General features: G+C 37.2%; 1 protein-coding gene across 1 annotated transcript in view; it reads left to right on the top strand.

Annotated features, from left to right (window-relative positions):
* LOC121317823 (protein O-mannosyl-transferase TMTC1-like) overlaps nucleotides 1–22,543 on the top strand; it is a 95,180-nt gene that overhangs the window by 7,468 nt on the left and 65,169 nt on the right. Inside the window, exons 3-4 of the mRNA XM_041253926.1 lie at nucleotides 6,694–6,767; nucleotides 11,650–11,826. Coding sequence (XP_041109860.1) covers nucleotides 6,694–6,767; nucleotides 11,650–11,826 — 251 coding nt within the window. The remainder of the gene's footprint in view (nucleotides 1–6,693; nucleotides 6,768–11,649; nucleotides 11,827–22,543) is intronic.

Raw genomic sequence — 22,543 nt, 5'->3', positions numbered from 1 at the left:
GCAGCCAGTCTATTCTGGGCTGCTGGAGTGTATAGAAGCCTGCTTGATAGTGTGTGCAAGCTTATACAAAGAGAAAAGGTAGTGTAAAACCTTTTGATCTGTGTTAAACCTGTGGTTTGTTTTGTTTGTTTTATTCGTCAGGTAAATGGCTTAGCCGTCCTGCAAGATAGTTTAGGTTCCTGTTTGTGTTTTTAGTTAGTGCTCAAAAATAGGTGTTTGTTTTGTTTGTTTATTAAAAATAGCACATCAGCGCTTTGAAACCAAGTTCCTGTGTCCTGGGTCTGCATTTAAAGGGGCAACGAACCAAAGTGAGTGGCCGCTCTGTACAATTATATATATATATATATATATATATATATATATATATATGTCACCTTTTTGCTTGCCACACAGGCTCTCACGGGTTCTTCTCCCTTCCGAATCACGACCCAACACACAGGATTCTACTGAAACAGCGCCGCACTTTTAATAAACACAAAATGAAATAAACAAAAAACAAACACCTAGCACCCTTGTTTGGAGCACTCACTAAACATAAACAGGAACCTAACTATCACGCAGGACGGCTAAACCGTTTACCTGCCACAAACATTCAAAAACACACCCTTACACAATACCTCAATACGAATGCTCACTCACACAGTCGGGCTCTTCTTCAGCAGCAGCCTGCGCAGACTGGCTGCCTCTCTTAAATACCCTGCACAGGGCTCTAATTTACAATTACCACCAGGTGCAGGGGACTGACTAAACAATGCAAAACAATTGATTTTTGTGGTCCATTAACCATTTCTTTGTGCATTTTGACAAGGTTTTTAGCAGGGAAGGATTTTAACCCCCTCCCTGATATCTTGCAATATATATATTTATAGACACCTGGTAGAGGCAACCATTGCCACCCTTGATAAAGATGACCAAAAAAGGCTGTATAGGAATAGTGGAAGCAAAACAGCTATATTGTAATTTTCCAAAAAAAAATTCGCAATTATTGGCACCCTTGTTTTCAGTACTCCCTCCCCTTGCAAGAATAATGGCATTGAGCCTTTTTCTATAATTTATGAGATTGGAGAACACATTGGAAGGGATCTTAGACCATTCCTCCATACAGAATCTTTCCAGATCCTTGGTATCCTTCAGTCTGCGCTTATGGACTGCCCTCTTCAATTCAAACCACAGGTTTTCAATGGAATTCAAGTCAGAAGACTGAGATGGCCACTGCAAAATGTTGATTTTTGTGGTCGATTAACCATTTCTTTGTGGATTTTGATGTGTGTTTGGGATTGTTGTCTTGCTGGAAGATCCACTTGCGGCCAAGTTTCAGCCTCCTGGTAGAGGCAACCATGTTTTTGGCCAATGACCTTAACAAGGACCCCAGGAACAGTGGAAGCAAAACAGCCACATAACAAAGATCCACCACCATATTTTACAGTAGGTATGAGGTTCTTTTCTGCATACGCATCCTTCTTTCGACGCCAAACCAACCACTGGTGTGCGTGACCAAAGATCAAAGCTCTATTTTCGTCGACCATAGCACCCAGTTCCAATCCAAGTGCCAATGTCGTTTAGCAAACTCCAGACGCTTACATTTGTTGGTTGCTCTCAATAAAGGCTTCTCTTTTTTTCTGGCCACCCTTCCAAATAGGCTGTTGGCATGGAAGTGGTGTCTAGATTTGGAGACTTGGTGACCCCAAGATGTAACCAAGTTCTGTAATTCTCCAAATGTGGCCCTATGGATTCTTCTTTGCCTCCCGAACCGTCTTCCTCACTATGTGGGGGAGTAAGATGCACTTGTGTCCCCCTACCAAGCAGATTTACCACTTGTGTCCCCTACCAAGCAGATTTACCATTTTTTTATTTATTGCTCATCTTTATCAAGGGTGCAATAATTTTGGAGGTGTATATATTTTATTTAGCAGACAACTGGGGTCTGTGAACTATGCATGAGCATGCAGAGTCACTTACAAAGTCTCACCCAAAAGACAGAACACAAGGAGGTTAAGTGACTTGCTCAGGGTCACACAAGGAGTCAGTGAGCGAGCTGTGATTTGAACCAGAGACCTCCTGGTTGCAAACCCTGTTCTTTAACCACTGGACCACATAGGGTTAAGAATGTCCAATCAATCATAAATATTTAGTACTCCTAACAGGCAAAGAAACTCAAAGTTTATTTAGACTAACAAATATGATAAAAATATAGAAGTTAATCGTGGTACCCGAATTATAAGTATAGACACAAGCAGGAATAAAACAAGAATTAAACAAATATTTTCATAAGCACGCAGGCTACCGTATGGTTTGATACACGTGCACGCAGGATTCGTGCACATTACGTACAGTGATTGTGTTAAGCAGCGTCTGTGTTGGTGTGAATGAAGACTGCTGTATGTTTCAACAAGTTTAGTTCGGAAACATTGTCAATTGCTTTAGTATTGAGCTGTAATATTAGTTACTTCAAACTTGCAGACAAACCAATCAATGTTTTAAATGGTTCCGACATTCAAACCAGCTGGGGCTGGTTTGTCAAAATTTTTAATCTAGATAACCGTGATCCGGATTTTCTAATCATTTTGATCCGGTTTTTCAGAAAATCTCACTGCTGAATGAAATGTATCCAGATAACAAATAATCACGATTACGAAATCCAGTTTTTTGAAGTAGGCTATATTTTTTTTTATAGTGTATAGGTGTGTTTGAGGCCATTATTTATGGCAATGCCTAATTTTACAAAATAAATAAGATTGTGGTAATAATGAGTAATACACAACGTGTGTGTGTATGTATGTATGTATGTATGTGTGTGTGTGTGTGTGGTGTGTGTGTGTGTGTGTATATATATATATATATATATATATATATATATAAATTTAAACAAAAACCACTTTGTTTGTGCACATATAACGCATGCAAATAAGGGTTATTGTATGTATGCCTACTTGGCAGAAATTAAATAACTAAATCTAAATTGAATACAAATAAAACTTTTGAAAAGGGATATGGTGTGTTTTTTTTTTTAAAAAACATCTTCCTCGCCGGTCAGGAGTCCAGGATCTCTCGCAAGCTTGAAGGAGTCGTATGTGAAGGCGTAGGCATTTTTTAAAAATAATTTTATTAATACTATACCACTAAATACTTGCTTTCCTTTTTGCTTGCATGGATACAAAACATAAATATGTAAATATTGTATTGTAACACTCGATTTTGACATTTAGTGTGCGTTTAAGACAATTCAAACAAAATATCGCTGTTCTATGATCATTTAAAAACTGAATCCACTTCCGCAGTAGGATCACCATTATCCTGGTATTTTGAATCAAAGTAATCGTGATCTCTCTTTTTTAAAATCTGAAAAACAAACATTTAATCGTGATTTAAAAAGAAAGAAATAAAAAAATGCGATCAGATTACCAAAACGAAATCTGGATCACAGTAATCCTGATCAAATTTTGATGTTTTGAAAAACCCAATTTCACAATGTAAACCAGATCAAACGCAGTAATCCGATTACAAAAATTTTTTGAAAACCGGCCCATGGTTACAAACTCATGTCTTCAACATCTGGACCACGCAGCATCCATGTGATTTAAGTCATGTTTCAGCGCCCATCCGGCAAGTCATGATTTTTTAGGGGAGTGTTGTCATTTACATACAAATGTAGCGATTTGGCAAACCGTAAACTGCCTTATTGTCTGCGGTTCAATTGACATAAAATAAAAAACAAACCTAAACTGGTCGCAAATTACATGGTCGTCTATAAATACCGCTGAAACTACCAGGGAAACGGGTAAAGAAAAGAGAGAGATGAGACATTAAAGAAATATGGAACACACACTAGTTTTCTACAGTGCCAGACAGAGAGAGGAGGATGAGGAGGCGTCCCCAAATATTTAGAAGCCATCTGTCTTTGTTCTGAGCCTGTCTGACACACAATGTATGCAGCAATTTTGCCTCAACACATAAACAATTGGTGATATCTGCCAAGGAGACATGCGGTGAGCACACTGTTTGCCTGTAGCACCTGCTGCACTAACATTTTATGCCACTGTCTCATTCCAGCGTACTGTAGGTTACTGTTAAGCCATCAATATTTGCGACCAAAATATTTGGCGAATCATACCCATAAAACCTAATTTGTTCCAGAAATGTTGGCTACCTGTGCAGTATGTTTTGTTAGTGGAATTTGATTTCCTGCCAAAAATGTTTTTTTTTTTTTTTTTTTTTTTTTTTATGTGAAAAAAAAAAAAAAGGCTTGTAAGTATTTATGGCTTTACAGTATGGCATGAGCCAGTCCGCTATATCGTGCAGTGCGGGAAGGAGAATTCACCAATTTCTCTCACAAACTGCAACATAATACAAAGCAGGGTTTTCTTGGGAGGTATGGGTTTCCTTGTGTCCTAGAAGCCATCGATTGCACGTGTGTAGCTACGCTCACCTCTACATAAATTGGGAGGAGACCTATTCTGTCAACTCGTTTATCCTCGCTAATTCGCAGGTGATGGCTTCGTTTCAGTGGGATGAGTCTGAGAGGCTGGTTGATAGGGGACAATGGGTATCTACTGAAGCGGTGGCTACGGACACCGCTGCTCAACCCCACGACCCCTGTTGAACAGAGGTATACCGTACCTTTTATTAGTATTATTATTAGATTATTTAACTACTTCCAGAGACTAGGGTGTGTAAACTGTACATCGGCTTCAGAATCGCTTAGAACAACGTCTCACCCGAAAAACAGCACAAGGAGGTTAAGTGACTTACTCAGGGTCACACAATGAGTGAGCTGGGATTTGAACCAGGGACCTCCTGGTTACAAACATCTGAAACCATGCTGTTTAAAATAAAAAGATGCAATATTACAGGCGAAGTGCTGGTTTAAAAATAAAAAACAAATATTTTACATTTAAAACATCAGCTCTGCGGGTGGTTGCTGTAAAAATGTATCAGTATTGCCAGAATCTAATCCACATCTTTTAACCTTGGTTTGTGCACGGTACCCTGCAGTCTCATTTCTGCTAAAGTGCTGTGGGGGGAAAAACAAATTAATTTAAATCGCCAGTGCAGAAGGATATGCAAGGACAGTATTGTATCAAAACAATTTTATGCATGGTATCCTTTTTCTATTTTCTTTTTAAATCAACCCATTCATAGTCTGCAGTCATCTTGAAAATATTCTGAGTTTGTCTGATCTGAATGTTTGTCCTTGATACTCCATTGTCTTCTTCTCTGCAACATTCCCCAGGTCTCTTACAGGTTTGTGAAGAATGCTGACCTTTCAGTTTCGTGTTCCAAGGACTGCAGTATTAGATGCTGCACTGGTTTACTTTCCTATAAGTTAGGACATTTTCTGCTTCCTTTTCCCTGACCACTATCGCAAACGTGAGCATCGTCTTCCTGCCTATTTCACACTGTTCTGTCCCCTAACTCCAGTGTGACCAGAAAATCATGCTGTCTGCTGCACAAGCGTGAATGAGTAATTCTGTTTGCATGTTTATTCAGTGCTCTGTGGCTGCTGTATATACACAAGAAAAAAAGTCCACAGAAAAGGGCTATATGAAAAGTATTGTATTGTACTGAATAAATTCTTGGCGGGGGAATCGGGAGACTTAGTTAAAAAAAAAAAAAAAAAAAAAAAAATCCTTTAGAATTAAAAATGTACCTTTCTTACCTCCAGATTGCCCTGAGCAAAAATGTAAAACCTCTAGATCTAGGAAAATCTCTGATCCTGAAACACTGGCCTAAAGGCTACCAGACTCATGGAATATTAAGGAAAATGTTTCTATTCATTTGCAACAAAAACTAGTGCTGCATAAAATCATGGAAAAAAAAAAAAACCCTTTTAAATGTTGTATTTATTTTTAAACATCCATTTTCTCATAGCAATAGAACCCTCATGAGAGGGCTTTACCAGCACATTTTCTGTTGCAAACATTTCCTTAAGCAATATAATTCTTCAGGTTCTTTTAGTGATTTTTTTTTTTTTCATGAACTTAAGTATTTTTATGATTCATCAAAATGATTAATTTTCTCATCCATTGCATTCATTAATTTATCAAAATCATATTTTAATCTGTTGGCCACACTGAGATTCAGGAGAACACGTTTGCCCTTCTCTCTGGAATATATTGTTACAGCTGCTCCACGCTGGTGGGTTCTTATTTCCGAACATGATGCTCTCGGGTTTGTTTATATCAGGTTTGAATCTGTACACTATTTACACACTTGTATTTAAAAGCAGTTCCTGAGTATGATCTTCATTTTTGCGTGTCATTTTCTGGCTAATTCAGAATCAAAGTGGGCAGGGTACCGTTTGAAATGAGATGTTGAATTTATTGGATTCTGCTTAAATAGGTACAAAGGGTTTTGGGTCCTGCTCACCCAACTTCAATGTGCTGCTGCGGACAACTCTACCACCATTAGTATTACAAAAATCAAATCAAAAATAAAGATGTGAATTGTTAGCTGAATCTGTCACCCATTGATTTTATTATTGATTTAGAATGTCCAGAGTAAAGTGGAGAGATAGTTACCTACAGCAGCAGTTTCCTTTGTGTAGTACACTAATAACACGTGAGGTAATGTTTCACCATGCCCCTAACAACTGTTCCAAGACTCAAGTTTTTGTTTTTTTTTTATTACATTTTTGCAATACAGATACGTTGACAAAAGTAATGTATTGTGTGGTGTTTTTTTATTTTTTTGCAGGTGTCTGGAATTGTTGGGAGAGCAGATGTATTGGCCTGTTTTTTATTCCTTTTGACATTCCTCTCCTATATTGGGTAAGTATTAGTATTAAAATCTTGAGATATCTGGTCCAACTGTGTTTTACTTTAATTGATGTTTGAGACTGACCTGTCATATTGAGCAGTCCATTACTAGCAATATTTTTTAGTGGTCTGGAGCCAGTGAATGGATTGTAACAACAATCTTCCAGCCTGCGGGCTTGCCTGTAAGCTGCCCAGAGCTGCATTGTCCTGGCTGCATGGTGAGTCTGCAGTGTGAAAAGAAGCAGTTGGCTGATGGCACACGCTTCGGAGGACAGCGTGGGTTCATCTTAACTGCTCCCAAGTCAGCGCGGGGGGTGGTAGCGGTGAGCTGAGCCTAAAAATAATTGGCTTAATTATGATTAAAAATTAATTGAGTGCAAACATGTTCTGTTTATTGGCTTAATTATGCTGGAGTAGATATACAGTGCAACATCGCATGTCTGACCCCCTGTAGACTGGGGTATAGGTGGATACGTGAAAGTCAGATTTGTGAATATCTATAGAAAATGACATTTTCACATCCATAAATAGGTTAGTGAGCAAAAACAAAACACAAACTGCTTTAAACATGGGGACATTTTTTGCAAGTAAACAATTACAGTGTTTACTATAAGCCATCTCCACGCAAAGCTTTAAAAAACAAAAAAACCCCAAAACAAATGGTAAATGCACAGTGACCTGCAACTGATGGCTTCTTAACTTAAGTCCATGCATCCGTTGTTTTACTTTCTTAATAGCTCTGTCACAGTACTTTGCGCTCTTTCTTGATATTGCCAACAGCCGATAAGCAGCTTGGTTTGAATATTACTTATTACCAAACAAACGGCCTGTAAGCACTGCATTTATGAAGCTTGATTTGTTTAATTCAAATGCATTTAAAAGCTACAGCAACACGCTGCCAATATCTGCAAGGGTGCGCTCCATCGTATAAACACATTGCACAAAAAAATAAGCTTTCTTGACTGGTGTATTGAAACGTTACTACTGCATGCAGCTGACTGACACACGCACAGCCCTCCTCTCTTCAAGGGGAACACACCAAAAGGCTGATTTGCTATAATGCTTTCTTTCTGTTTCCATCGCGGAAGGTGCATTTGCTGCCAATGCCGTTACTCTCGTAGCCTACTGTGGCAGTGCGATTGCCCTGCACAGTGGTAAATTTAGTGTTGGTGTGGTTTATATGTGGGAATGGGTTTATTTTGTGACGTTTTGGGACTTGATTAGTTTGATTGTATTATTGTTTACAGACGGGCGCTCGATTGAGACTTGCTGCCTGCTATGCTTGGTTGAGGGAAGGGCAGCAAGTGATTGGCTGTGCTGGTCCCCAATCAGCACGTGGGCGGGTCTCGACCGAGTGTCCGTCAGTTTAAAAACCATCTGCGGGAGATTGCTCGGGGCTGCTGCAAGGCCTGCCGTTTTCACGGCACCTTTTGAGTTATAGTTTGGGGTATTGTGTTTTATTTTGCACTTTTTGTACAGTTTGCTGTATTTGTCCTCTGTGCGTTACCATCGCTGGTAACGTCACATGACCGCCTTTATTTTACTTCCGTTTTCTGTTTGTTATTAATAAATCCTGCGCGCCTGTGCCAGCGTTTCAACACCACCTCAGTTTCTCTGTATGCTTGAACAGCGGCGACCCACACATGTGACTCGAGGAAGACCCTGTCACATATGGTGCTAGCGGTGGGATATAGGATGTTCTGAAAAACACACGCACGCGCCACCAGTCACCTCCTTACCAGAAGATAAGATATCAGTTTTTAAGGACGCTATAACTTCAGGAGATGTTCAACTGGTTGAAAATCTCTTGAACTCTGGTATGGCTGTAGATGTTCGCTTTGGGTTTGGATGGACCCCACTTATGTGTACAGCTAATGCTGCTCATTTTGAGCTAGCACAGGTCCTTTGTAACAGAGGAGCAAGTGCAAACTTCAGTAAGGATCAGTATACAGTCTTGATGGCTGCATGCACAGCTTCAGCACCAGAAGAGAAAATCATCAAGTGTGTAGAACTGCTGTTGTCTAGGAATGCGGATCCTACTGTTTCTAACAATTCCCGTATGACTCCTGTAATGTTTGCTGCTAGAGATGGGCACAAACACTTCATAACGATACTAGTTTCCCATGGAGCAGAATTAAATAGCCAGGATAGAAATGGTTATACAATTTCAGCAATTCTTGCCTCGCCACAAAATCACAGGGGAAAGCCTGAACCCTTGTCCAAAGAGGAGACGCTCTTTAAGTTTTTTAAAAGAGATCCTGAGCCAACACCAGACCCTAGCGAAAGTTGCTGTAAATTTGTTGGTGACATGAAGCTGCTTTTACATGGCCTCAAGTTAGAGCACCTTACGGAAACAATGTTGGAAAATGACATATCCTGGACCAACCTGCTGGCGATGGAGAAAGAAGACCTAGAAAAGATTGGCATGACAAACCCAGAAGACCAGAAAACGGTTTTGACTGCAATTTAAGGACATGCAGTTGGATAAGGTAGAACTAGAACAGTTCACACAACTAGGAAACTTTGATCACAGCAGTGAAGAACTTTACAATTTCCTGATCAGTCTAAGGCAGCAATGCAGTTACTTGACAGAGACTGTTCAGGATGTAATAAACAAGCTGCCAAGGAGTGCATGTGAGCTGGTACTGGATTGGGATCCTAAAATGCAATCGCAGTACATTTGTGATGAGTTGGTTGAGCAAATTGGGGACCTGCACAAAGAGGCGACTTGCTTAAGTAACTTGCTGAACAAGATGAATCGGAGAGACGACCCCTGCAGAGTGCCATCTACTGTAGCTTGTTCTGATCAGAACAGAAGAATCCTGAAAATAGCAGGGGGCTTGTTTGGAATCGGATTGTTTTTTTTTTTTATGCTTGAAAGAAAGCTTAAGCTGTGCTGAAAATGTTGGTTCTTCCCATGTGTTGCTTGTTGCAGTTTTCTTTGTGTTTATAAAAGACTTGCATAAAGTCTTAATTTTTGGGCATATATGCTTTTATTTCTTTTATATTTTATTTTTATTATATTTTTATACCAGTTTTGTTGCAAACAGTTTGAGTTTCTGATGTTGTATAAAGATTACGTGAATTAAACTTGAAGTAGTAAAGTTCTAGAATTAAACTTAAGCTTTTGGTACAATGAGCCAAACAATTTATATAAAAAAAAAAAAAAAAGCTACAATTTTGTTTTATTGAGATAACAATATAGAAAGTAAAATAAAGGCGGTCATGTGACGTTACCAGCGATGGTAACGCACAGAGGACAAATACAGCAAACTGTACAAAAAGTGCAAAGTAAAACACAATACCCCAAACTATAACTCAAAAGGTGCCGTGAAAACGGCAGGCCTTGCAGCAGCCCCGAGCAATCTCCCGCAGATGGTTTTTAAACTGACGGACACTCGGTCGAGACCCGCCCACGTGCTGATTGGGGACCAGCACAGCCAATCACTTGCTGCCCTTCCCTCAACCAAGCATAGCAGGCAGCAAGTCTCAATCGAGCGCCCGTCTGTAAACAATAATACAATCAAACTAATCAAGTCCCAAAACGTCACAAAATAAACCCATTCCCACATATAAACCACACCAACACTAATTTACCACTGTGCAGGGCAATTGCACTGCCACACCTACATTTTAAAATATTTGTTTATTTAGTGAGGCAGTTAGTTGATCAGGACAGTTATGTGACAGTTGGATATGCCACGTTCCACTGTACTGTGTTTGAAAAATGGACATAAATGATAACACCGTGTAACAAATTATTATTATTTTTTTGTTCCTGGGTAGTAAAGTATAGAAAATGGCTATTATTCCCCACAAACTTTGCTTTTGTGACCAGGACAGTGATATTTCAAAATATCACTATTTCCAGTGGGAAAACGGGCAAATGTGTGTCTTTTCGTTCACATAAAACAACATATGAATCCAACTGTAAATACAGTATAATCGTAAATCTCGAAAAACTACTCACTTCTAAATCTTTTGTAGTCATTTTTGTATTTCTTTAGTATAAATACATGTTAATTTGGATTCATATGTTGTTTTTTTCTGACTATGTGAACGAAAAGACACACATTTGCCCATTTTCCCATTGGAAATTGTGATATTTTGAAATATCACTGTCCTGGTCACAAAAGCAAAGTTTGTGTGGGAATAATAGCCATTTTCTATACTTTTGAGGCATAAGCAATTAGGAAATAACACTTACTACCCAGGAACAAAAATTGTGTTACACAGTGTAAACAATAGAATGTTAACTATGTCTTTCAATTGGGATGATTGACACCCCCAATTTTCAATTAATTAAATTGCTTAAAAAGAGAGAAAATATATCAAAGGCACTTTATTTTAATTTGTAAAAGAATAGAAGGCAATAGGATATCATTGCATTGATAACTGTGTGCCATGTGCGTGTGTAATTAAGAATATTTTGGTTACTTTAATGGTTTAGCGCTATCTTTCTTGACCTTACTGCTTTTGTTGTCCCTTATGTCTGAAATCACTCCAAATCAACTGGGCTCCTAAAAGGTGAATTTCTGCCAGCAGAGATTAAGAATACGGAATCTGTGGAAAAGCTTAGTTTGTGATTTTAAAACGGTTTTGTTTACCTGCTGAGTACTTGGGTTTACTTTTTTATTGGTGAAGTGCTCTCAGATGCTCGTTAAGACATTTTAATTACAGTTGGTACAGTATTCTACTCCTCCAGTTTTTTATCCAATATTTCCTATGGGGAAAAAAAGGACATTACAATGTTTCCCATATATGTTTTCCATATAGAAAAATATGCAATTTTATGGAGTATTGGTATTATTACATATGATTGACTGGAATTATGTTGTTGCCTCTTGGCACTTTGCCCTGGGTTAATGTCATGTATATATTTTTCTATTAACAGGAGTGTGGATCCAAGTTGTCTTGGGGAGCGTTTCCCTGCTACAGCCTCCTCTTGTTCCCTTTTGCTGAGTCTGTTCCTGGGGACCTGTGCAATGCTGCTGAAGGAAACTGGAATCACTGTTTTTGGAGTGTGTCTGGTTTATGACCTGTTGGTTTTATGCCAGAAGCAACTTAACGTGTAAGTTATTCTTTATACTTTTGCTGTTGGTCAAACTTGTTTTTTTAGGAGGTAAGTAGCCTGGTATATTTTCTTACATGTATATGTTACATTAAATAAACATTCACTGTAAGTCCTTGGCACTTTCTCTGGCACAGTTGTTGCACTGAAGTTTTGAGTTAAAGTAATGCTAATCTCCTGTGTTGTTTTTTGGATTTCTGTTATTATGATCGTTTTCACCACCCAGCAGTGTTAGAGGCCCTAGCCACACCTGCACCTTTGTGGAAAGCATTGTTGAATCTGATGCAGTACAATTAAAGTAATGAATTATAGGTGTTCTTGATTTCTGAAGGTTTCAAGCAGACAGGGGCACTAAGTAACCTTTCAATTGCTGCAAACGAGAGCAAAGGGAAATGGGTCAAAATAAACTTCACCAGTTCAGGTTTTTTTTTTAATTTTATTTATTTATTTTTTTAAGTAAACTGAATACATTACCGTTTAACAGTGGATAAAGCAATGTAGAGGTAATACAACTGACATTATATGCTTGGTGGCTCTTAATAAGAATTGCACACATAGGCCCATCTGCTAATAAATTAAATTATGCATAAAATAGGTATTGTTGTATACAGTGAGTGTCACACACTATCGCAACAAATGGTCACATGTTGTTGTAACAATAATTTTTGTGGGATAATTACATTTGTACTTAAAAAAAAAAAAAAAGCTACATTATAATTTTGTATTTCAAATCACATTTAAGACCTGTATTAAATCATTATGATAGGTCAGTGTTGCTTTTGAATATCAGAAAAGCCTTAACATTTACAAGGTAATCCGCCACTGCTTAACTGCATTGGTAAAGAAGTATGATTCCAATAACTACCCAGATGACAGCAATTTAGATTTCAATTATACAGTAGCTTAAAACCCTGGAGAGCAACACTCCCATTCCTCTTGATGTGTGAAACCAATACCAGTGTTGAAGTTCATGCCATGTGCCATTGGTACACCGAGTAGGTATTTTTCTAATTTATTTACTCTGGGTAATGAAATCAGGGTGTTCTTTTATGATTTTGAATAAACAATCTCGGCGGTAAGTAATATTGCCGTCCCACCAGATTAAGAGTTTACTGCATTTTTTGAATATAACATTTGCTAAAGCAGCTTTGCAAAGTAGCTTTCCTTCACAACATTTCTGCACAAGCTCATTGAATATTTCTGACCTTTTTTTTTATTATTTTTTTTTGTATTTTGTCTGTGTGTTGACAGCTAGCTCAAGGAATCCCATGATTGTTGCACTTTGCACTGAATTAAAAAAAAAAAAAAAAATTGAAAAAAATAAAAGCTTTTCAAGGCTTACACATTCACCAGGTACTGTATAGCCACCTCCAAAATGAATGTTTTAGTTTACATACTGTTTAAGCTTTAAGTTGGTACTAGTCGTTGACTTGAGGTCAACCGTGATGAGCTTTATTGTAGTTCACCAACAAACCAGGTGGGAGAAATCCTTTCATATGGCTCAGTTTTATAAAGATTGCTGTACTTGTGTGGATTTTTCCAAGCTTTGCCAGTCATACAGATGTAGTACTACACAATGTAAACACAAGCGCTAGCACAGCGCTGCCAGTGTTCACCAAAGCTCACAAAGGCCTATATTTATCGATCGTACATCTACATTGTTGTCCTCTTGTATGCAACAAGGTATACTGGTCTCAAGGTTCAAACAGGTCCTCCTCTTTGTTTTTTTTGTGTTTTTTTTTTTTAAGGATTAATTTCCTAAACCGAAAACGGTTTGATATTAAAGTGTAACGAAACGCCCTGAAAAGCTTACAAGAAATGCATTACGTTACCATGGCTGTGTCCCAGGTTGTCTGTACAGCACCGCTATATTTTGAAACATAATCGCAGCTTTTTAATTTTGACCCATCAGACATCATGGGTCACAAACCAACCGGATAATACGTTTCTCGACATTTACTTTGATAAGGATTGCAATCTATGCAGATCACTCTCCATCTGCAACACTTCTGTTTTTCTATGCCTGCACGATGCCACTTTGATTTCAATCAAAGCACCAGCAGGGAGCATGAACCGGATACACTGTGATGTTTGGAAGAAAAAATGTCTTTCTCCTGGCAAACGTTCCCGAGTAAAAATTTAATTCCTTGGATGATTTACCTAAGATGTGTGAATTTAATTATCAAAACAATCCCAGATATGTTGAAATTGCTACAATATGGAAAACACAAGACACAGCAAAGCTAAAGTAATGGGTTTCTTATAAACACTGCAGTGGGTTCTGTAATACTTTAAGGAGACATTTTGGTAAAAATCTTGAGGTCTTAAAATCTTCAATGATAGTGACCTACATTTTACAACTATAACATTGTTTTTTCAGCAATCCTTGTTTCGTTTTTTTGCCTAAATATAATCTGTACTACAAGGGATATTGTACCACCCCATGTAATAGCTTATTGTGAAGAGTTTAGAAAGCCCAAAGAAAGTACCACCAGTAAGACTAAAACCTGGATTTTTAATTTTTCAATTTATGGTTTATATTTTAAAGAAATGGAAGTGATAGAGATTCTCAGCAAGCCTCGTCCCAGTCTTGCTTTCATTTGATATCTTGCTTTATTTGATTGATATCTTACTCGTTGTACAGTAAAATGTACAGCACACAATGCAACCACCTGTCTTTTGGTTGAAAAACAAATTGGCAAAAAATGCTTGTACCAATGATTTTACTGTGTAAAAATATTCCCATTGTAATGAGTTGGCATCTCAGCCCATTGAGTTTAATGGAAAGGCAAGGGCTGGACATGAACTGCAAACCATAGGTTCTGGAGGGCCGGTGTCCCTCCTGGTGTTTTGTTCCAACTGTGTCCTAAATTACTTAATTGGACCAATTATTACCAATTCGTTTTCTAAGTAAGTAATTTAGGTACAGTTGGAACAAAAACCAGACGGGACACCGGCCCTCCGGGATCAGGATTGGACACCCCTAGCTTATAATAATGGAAAGAACATTTTATTACCTATTTCAACCACAGGGGTCAGGATTCATCCCTCTCGGGCACCATTGTAATGAATTGGCACCTCGGTATATTGAATTGAATGGAAAGACAATATGGTTCAAAGATGAATCTCTTATCATTCAACTGAAGAGCAAGCTCTCTAGTCAAGAGGCAAATGTGTGTCTTATTTTGATGTGTGTGTTAATAATTGATCAGCCTCACACAAGATTTGTTACGTTATGTAAAACTTTTATTAATCTTTTTTTTTTTTTTTTTTTTTTTATGCAGACACAGCCATCAGATATGGCATAAAACAAGCCTTTGGTTGAACAAATAACATATTTGCCACTGTGTATTTGTATAGGCTTGTGATCCATTTTCACTGACAAAAGGCTGTATCTTCAAAACTGAACATCCAATCTGAAAATAAATACATCTACAAGTACTAGAACACTTGAAATATGTTCTAATATGATCAAAAAAAAAAAAAAAAAAAACACACAATGATAAACCAAATTTTAGTGTGATTTTGCTTCTACAGGCCAGATTTAGTAAGGTTTTTACATTTTTTTTTTTTTTTTTTTTTTTTTTTTTTTTGTGAAAGAGAAATAAAACTGTTACTGTTGTGACAACAGTCAGACCTAATGTGGAAACTTGAGTCCCCAAATTAATCTTGCAGGTCTTTTGTATAATAGATTTATCTTCCTGAAACAAGATGGAGCAAATTGCATTTCTGCTCGGTTTTCAGGAACAGGCTGATGGGCATCATCAACATCATTACGCCTACTCTTAATAAGGTTATCAGACCAGGGTCCAATGCATTTCTCTCACAGTATATACTGGATAAAGTTTATAGTTGGACGATACACCTACTGATTTAAAATATAAATAAAATGTTTTTGCCTGTGCAATCTTTGCAAAAGCATTATTTAAAGCCTATTTTTATTAAACATTATGTAAACCAAGGATGTGTCTGCTTCTGTCTGATATTACAGTAACTTCTAATTATACTGTAACAATTGCTGCAATTTTGCTCTAAGCTTTTGTAATCGCACAGTATTTGACTATACAGTCCAGATTGCGCTATGTGTTCAACCAATGTCCAAATTAAAAGAGCATCTAAATTTCAAGCACAGCATCCAACAACGTCAGCATTTTAATTGTCATTTTGAAGGTGATCCGCAATACCAGTTATATTTTCAGGCATTTCTGGGGCTTGACATACTTAGTCGTTTGATATTTTTGGAGGATTTAATTGTAGCTTATTCAATTTGGATTTAATTATAGACTAACATCTGCTGCCTGGGACAAATCTTTCCAGCTAGTTCGTTTCCATCACTCCTAAGAAGTTCATGTTTGCAAACAACTAGAAATTGTATAAATGGTGGCATAGTTTGTAGTAATGTACAACACACATTGCGCTCTATCCACCCAGTTTAGTTAATAACTATATGCAAATACAAATGTACTATGCTAGATTGGAAACTTGTCAATCCTAGATTTAGCATGATGATGTGCACCAAAGGGCAAACATTAATCCAGTAATTGAAACTAGAGCGTAAATGGAGAAATTATGTTCTAATTTAAATTAAGGCAGATTCACTAGTTCTGCAGACACACAAAAAAAACACCTCCTGTTTTAAAATGATAAATAGCCTAATGGACGGGTACACTGAAAGCACACCTGTGAGTTTGTTCGTTTTTTATATTCCTTACGTAGTAGGCAGAAGTAGTCATCAGGCACTGGCTGTCTAAAAGTAAGTCCTAGTGGGAAAATTTTTTGTTAATGCATATAACTGCCAAGTATATAAGTAACACATTACAGGTGTTGGTACCTTTTGAAAAAGTAGGTTACTATAACAGCATGCAAAATAACATCTCATAATCAAAGTCATTACCAAGATATAGCCTTATTAGTTGAACCAAACAGATGTGTGTATTGTGAGAGTTAACTACATTGTCTATGCAAAGTTTCTACACATGAATAATTACCAATACATTTACTATGGGTGTTATGGCACGTACATTTTATCCACATCTGCCTGGATCATTAATCAACGCAAAGGGGATGGTAAAGGGCCTTGGTTTCTTCAGTTAGGCTTGCAAAGGCTGTCCGCTAGTTAATAAATGACAGGAAATGTGTTGTTCATATACAAATGTTATCGAAGAGTAAGACCTTAGAAGCTTTCATCTTCCTTGAACTTTCCAATAGCATTGTGTAACTGCCAGCTGCAGATTTTCTTAGAACTATGTAACCATTTTCTAGTCCAGTAAAGCCTATCTGTCACCTGTGCAGTATTTCCTTCCCTTGCCTCTTACATCTTTGGACTAAGTGAAAACAAATCCAGCTCAAACTGGAATGATGAAACCAGTGGTGAAAGTAACTTGATTTTTTTACTGGTACTGTTGACACCCCACCTCTTTTAATGTAGAACACTGTTAAATTATGTGGACTGAAAACACACATTTGAATCACGTTAACATTAAAAGCTACAATAGAAAATAAAATAAGTCCATTTTAGTTTGATTTAAAAACATTTTGTTAGGTTGGAATGGAATCAAAAATAGTAACTAATTGCCTGTTTCTATCCCATTGATTTACTGTAGGTCAGTGAGGCTGTCACGGTCACTGAGTGAACAATTTGTTTTGGTGATGTAGTAAGCTGTGCGGAATACACGAGCGGCAGATTCAAAAGCTGCTGCTTCGCTATTAGCGTTCTGATTGAGAAGGGATTTAGCCGTGATTTAAATTTTTTCAGCTTCTATGTCGTCTGAGGACTTTTTATGTTTGCTTACTTTTTTTGCGAATGGAGGAGAGCTCAGTCTCTATTCTTTCCATAAGGTACTATTTCACAAGCAGCCCAGTTTTAAAGCGATATTGACACCAGACCATCTTCAATTCGGAAATGTTCATGACATACTTACTTACTATATGCCCAATTTTGCCGTCTGAAGCAGAGCCAATTGTTTTTTCTTTTGAACTCGTCAAATTGAATTTTTGACGACACAGCATGGTATTGTTGAGTTAGTCTCATATGCTTGCCCATTAATTCAGCAGTCTCCTCTCTGGGCTTTGGCTCATTTGACGTCGATGAAACTAAAACAATAGCAGGGTTTTCGTTGAGATGATTTTCTGTGTATTCAGTTCTTGATTGTCATTCCCCTACTTCCCCACTTTAAGTTTAAAAAAAAAAAAAAAAAAAGTTATGGTCTGTTGAACTTCAAATTTTTTTTAACAAACTACTGCTCTTCATTGTAAATTGTGCACAAAGTGACTGACTTGACAAGAAACAAAGGCGTTTGCCATGGCAACATTCTAAATCACGTGAACGTGTCCTGTCTGACTGGGAGTCTGAAGCAGCGCATTTTGGCTTTTTATTTTTAAATGTACAGTAAATTGAAATGTTTTGATTTGTTCAAGTTATAATTGTTTTTTTGTTATTACTATTAGATCCATTTACCTATGTATCAATATATTACATCCTTAACCTTAATAGCACAATTGTCAACAGCATACTGCATACTGGCACTGAAATTCTTACCAGTACACCGTACTGGACCATACCAGCTTGATGAAACAAGTTCCTCTGGTCTTAGCCAAGTTTGTTAGTCATTAGGAACTAATTTTATTAGAACACAAGTTTGGTATTAATAGATGTTGATTTGGCAGAGCAAGCAAGTGTGGAGAGATGATTCGGGAGCAGGATAATTTCAAAGTGTGGGTCCAGGATGATTTGTCAGGGCTGTATGCTTCTTTGGCCCTGTCATCACCATACATTTTAAAGCACTTCTGAACACCTTGTTCTCTTGTTTCCTCCTGTGCTGTAACAGTATGTATGTATATATCTTTTAAAAACTGTTGATTGTTTTTGATATTTTCATCAATGGAAAGACACTGACAAAGACTTCACTTCAAAGGTTTCTCAACTTTATTCAAGAAAAGTTTCATTTTAGTACTACTGTATGTCTTATGGTAGTCTTAATATTGAGAAATGGATGATTTAATATTTGTGTTGAATGTTAATGAATTAGGAAATGCTGAAGTAATGTCACTACCCCACCACTGAACCGGCTGAATGTTATTTTCTGCACACTCAATAAGTTCCTGTGACCCACATTGCCATTTACTCTGTTACAATATTAGTGGAGGTCTGAGAGGGAATATCATTATGCCATTCAGATAAGAAACTGGGGAGACAGTTTGGTGTTAAGCAGTGTTATTTGTTTATCAAGTCTGCGGTTGATTTAATGGCCCAGAACATGTGGATACAAATATCGGAACAATACATGGTACATCTGTAACACAGAGCTGGTTTCACAGTCCCTGATCAGCATTATTTGTGACTACCTTACCTAATACTATAACATGAACTGGTCCAAGATTACTGCTAATCAGGGTCTGTGAAACAAACCATTAATCCTACATTCTGAGGTATTTATGGTGGTATTTAAAGATGGGTAATTGTAAATCTGTTTTTAGTGGGCTAGAGCATCTAAATTCAGGTCGCACCCCAGATTAAAATGTTGTGGTTTTCCAATTTTGTATTTGATTACTTAATTGCACAGGATAGCTAATTGATGCAGAACCATTTGCTTGTGTGCTTGGTTTTGTGCTGCTATATATTGTAAACTTATCCCTCGGGGACCTTTTTTTTTGGGGGGGGGGGGGGGAGAACAAAGCACAAGGTAATAAATGATTATCTTACACAAACTGTTTTTTGGGGGTTTTTTGGACATGGATGTTCGATGGAGATATTGTAAATTGGAGAATTCAACAGATAGTGTAAACTGAAACTTTATTGCATTAGGTGTTCCTCTTTTCTCCGCGTTCATTGACCTTGTGAAATCTAATTTTCTATACGGACAGGTATATTACATACTGCTGTAAAACTTCATCCACCCAGTCCTTGTTATTTGAACTAGTATATAAGGAAGCTACTGCAAAACTAGGCTTTCCTATTGAGATCATAATCCTGTGAATGGAAGCTGTAGCAGCAGTTTAAGCTTACTGAAAACTGACAAATGTTTTGTTTTAGTTTTCTTAACTTTAAGTAATGGTTTTAGTAATGTACAGATTTACAGAGGTCTGCTTTGTGCTTGCAGCTTAGCAGACCTTATGTGGGCAATATGCCAGTTTTCCCTTGCAGTGCTCTAGGGATTCACAGGAAAGAATATATTTTCCATTCTTTCCTCCATCTGGGGCCTCTTCTGCAAAAAATAAATTGTGCTGCATTTCACGATTGATTTGAGTTAAAGCTTTGGCTCAGACAGTCCATCTGAAGTCATTTAAGGTATGTTTGTAGCCTGGCGTTTTTAAATCTAGGATTGCTAGGCAACAGAAATAAGCTTTGTTGTTTATTTTTTAAACATAAAATATTGCTGCTATAGTAAAGTGAACTTAAAAGTGCAACTAAAACTACTGTGTGGTATTTATTTTCCATGTTTTTGTATTTTATTTATACAGGTGTACCTACAGTTGTGGCCAAAAGTTTTGCATTCCAATGAATTTTAGGATTGAGGCATAATTAAACATTATTCAACAGGTTTCATTTGAATTTATGGAGAAAAATTAGTTAATTCTATAGGCTGATGCAAAACTTTTTGCCATAGTTGTACAGCTGTTAAAATATAACTACTACAAGTTTTCTTGTATTGTCATTCACATCCACGCTTTAATATAGTATAATGTGACTGTTCTGAAAATGGATGCAGCAGTTGATTTAATCCCAATGGCAAAGAGGAATGCCATTAAGAGTATTATGTTGATTTTCAGGCAAGACAGATTTTTTCCAGAAACAGTTAGTTAACAACCACACTTTGACTCTTCTCCCACAGACCACTGGAATTCCTTTTTGCCTGCTTAGTGGGAGGTTCACTTCTTAAAATGCCAAGTAAACACTGATGTGATAAGAAGCGAGATGCAGAGCAAGACTGTTCACTAGTGAGGAGCAGCGTGTAATGCGAGTGGTGAAAGATGGTACAGAGGCATTTTATTTGATTTTAGTAACCATACCGTAGCTAGATGTGCAAGCTCTTTGATTCTGTTTCACAATTAAACTCGGAAAAAGTTGTTAATTGCAAAACAGTCTTTGCTTTTACCTTCGTATCTTGCCTGAACCTAATTCTGGTCCCTTTAACTGACAAATTGCATGAATTGTTCATCACCAGTCCTACTTTTAACTCACATTTCATCTTTGCAGTCACCTAATTTAACGTTGTGCTTCTGTTATTTCCCTCACTGTTTTAAAAGGGATGCCCGTACACATTTTTTAAGCATAACAATGAATACTTAATGCAGAGTGTACACTGACAGTAAGTCAGTTGTCAATCGGAAGTTTTTTTGTTAAGCAGTCAGCATCTTAAGGGGATTCTCATGAGGAAGATTGCTCATCTGCATCTCAGCCATCTACTTCTGACTATGAGTGCTAGAGTGACTGAAGCAGTTGCAAGCAGTAATTATGTACAAAAACGCAAATGAAAAATACATTCTTATAATTCTGAATGGGAGATGAGTTATCCGTGGCTTGTTTATCGAGACGGCAAGATGTACTTCGCTTAGACACGCCGATGCTGTTATTGGAATGAAGAAAAAGATCAAAACACATATGGATGAAGTCAACAAACAATGCTTAAAATCCCATCTTGTCATGTGAACAGTATACTGTTACTATATAACAAAGAAAAGACTGTGTCTGTGTTTATATGTATATCTATACGCAGTCAGATCTTTTAACTACTACATGCCATAGAGTTTTAAACGTTAAAAAAATGTACCAAAATCCACATCCCTTAGCCTTTGTGTTAAAGCGTATGTTTGATGGATGGGACGTAAAATTTTGGCCATGTGCGTTTCAGGAACGCATGAACAGAAAAGCTAGCATGACCTCTGTATAGTTAAAGCTGTTTTCAAACCACACATTAGACCAGATGCTCCCAAACCCTGGTCCTGGGGACCCCCTGTGTTTTCTGGTTTTAATTCCAACTGAGCTTTCAATTACTTAACTAGACCCTTAATTTAACTAATAATTTGCTTAATTAGACTCCACAACTTTTAATTGAGCTCGGCTCCTAAAGTTGCAGATTTCAAGTTATTTATAAAATGTTATAACTAGCTAGAAATCTGCAACTGTTTTAAGTGCTAAAAACAAGTAAAAAGGTCTAATTAAGCACATTATTAGTTCATTTAAGTGTCTAGTTAAGTAATTGAGAGCTCAGTTGGAATGAAAACCAGCATTATTTAGTGCCTACTCCTAATCATAGTATGTAAAACAAAGCGAGGGAGCTGCAGGTACAGTTGGCTATTGGAGTGCTGTACATTAGTGAAACTGTGTGGCATGTAAATGGTATAATTGATATTCTTCAAAATGTAAATACACCCATTTTGAAGAATGTAAATTATAATACTGATTATCCCCTCACAAACGAAGCTGTTGCAAATGAGTTTTTTAAAATCATATATATACAACGTTTATCAAAAAATATTATATATATATATTATATATATATATATATATATATATATATATATATATATATATATATAGTAAAAATGTGATAATAAAATGTAACATTTGATAACTGCAATACCAAGTTGCACTAACAGATTGTAATAACGTGTGTTAATAGCATATGGTAATGTGTGTGCTATCCTGGGCCAGGTTGTGTGTTGCGATGAAGCTTGTGAATAATGTTGCCCTTTGTTACAGCAGCACTAGGTAAGA

Source organism: Polyodon spathula, chromosome 7 (assembly GCF_017654505.1).
Source record: "Polyodon spathula isolate WHYD16114869_AA chromosome 7, ASM1765450v1, whole genome shotgun sequence".
NCBI classification, from domain to species: Eukaryota; Metazoa; Chordata; class Actinopteri; order Acipenseriformes; family Polyodontidae; genus Polyodon; species Polyodon spathula.
This window is presented reverse-complemented; position numbering and strand designations above follow the sequence as displayed.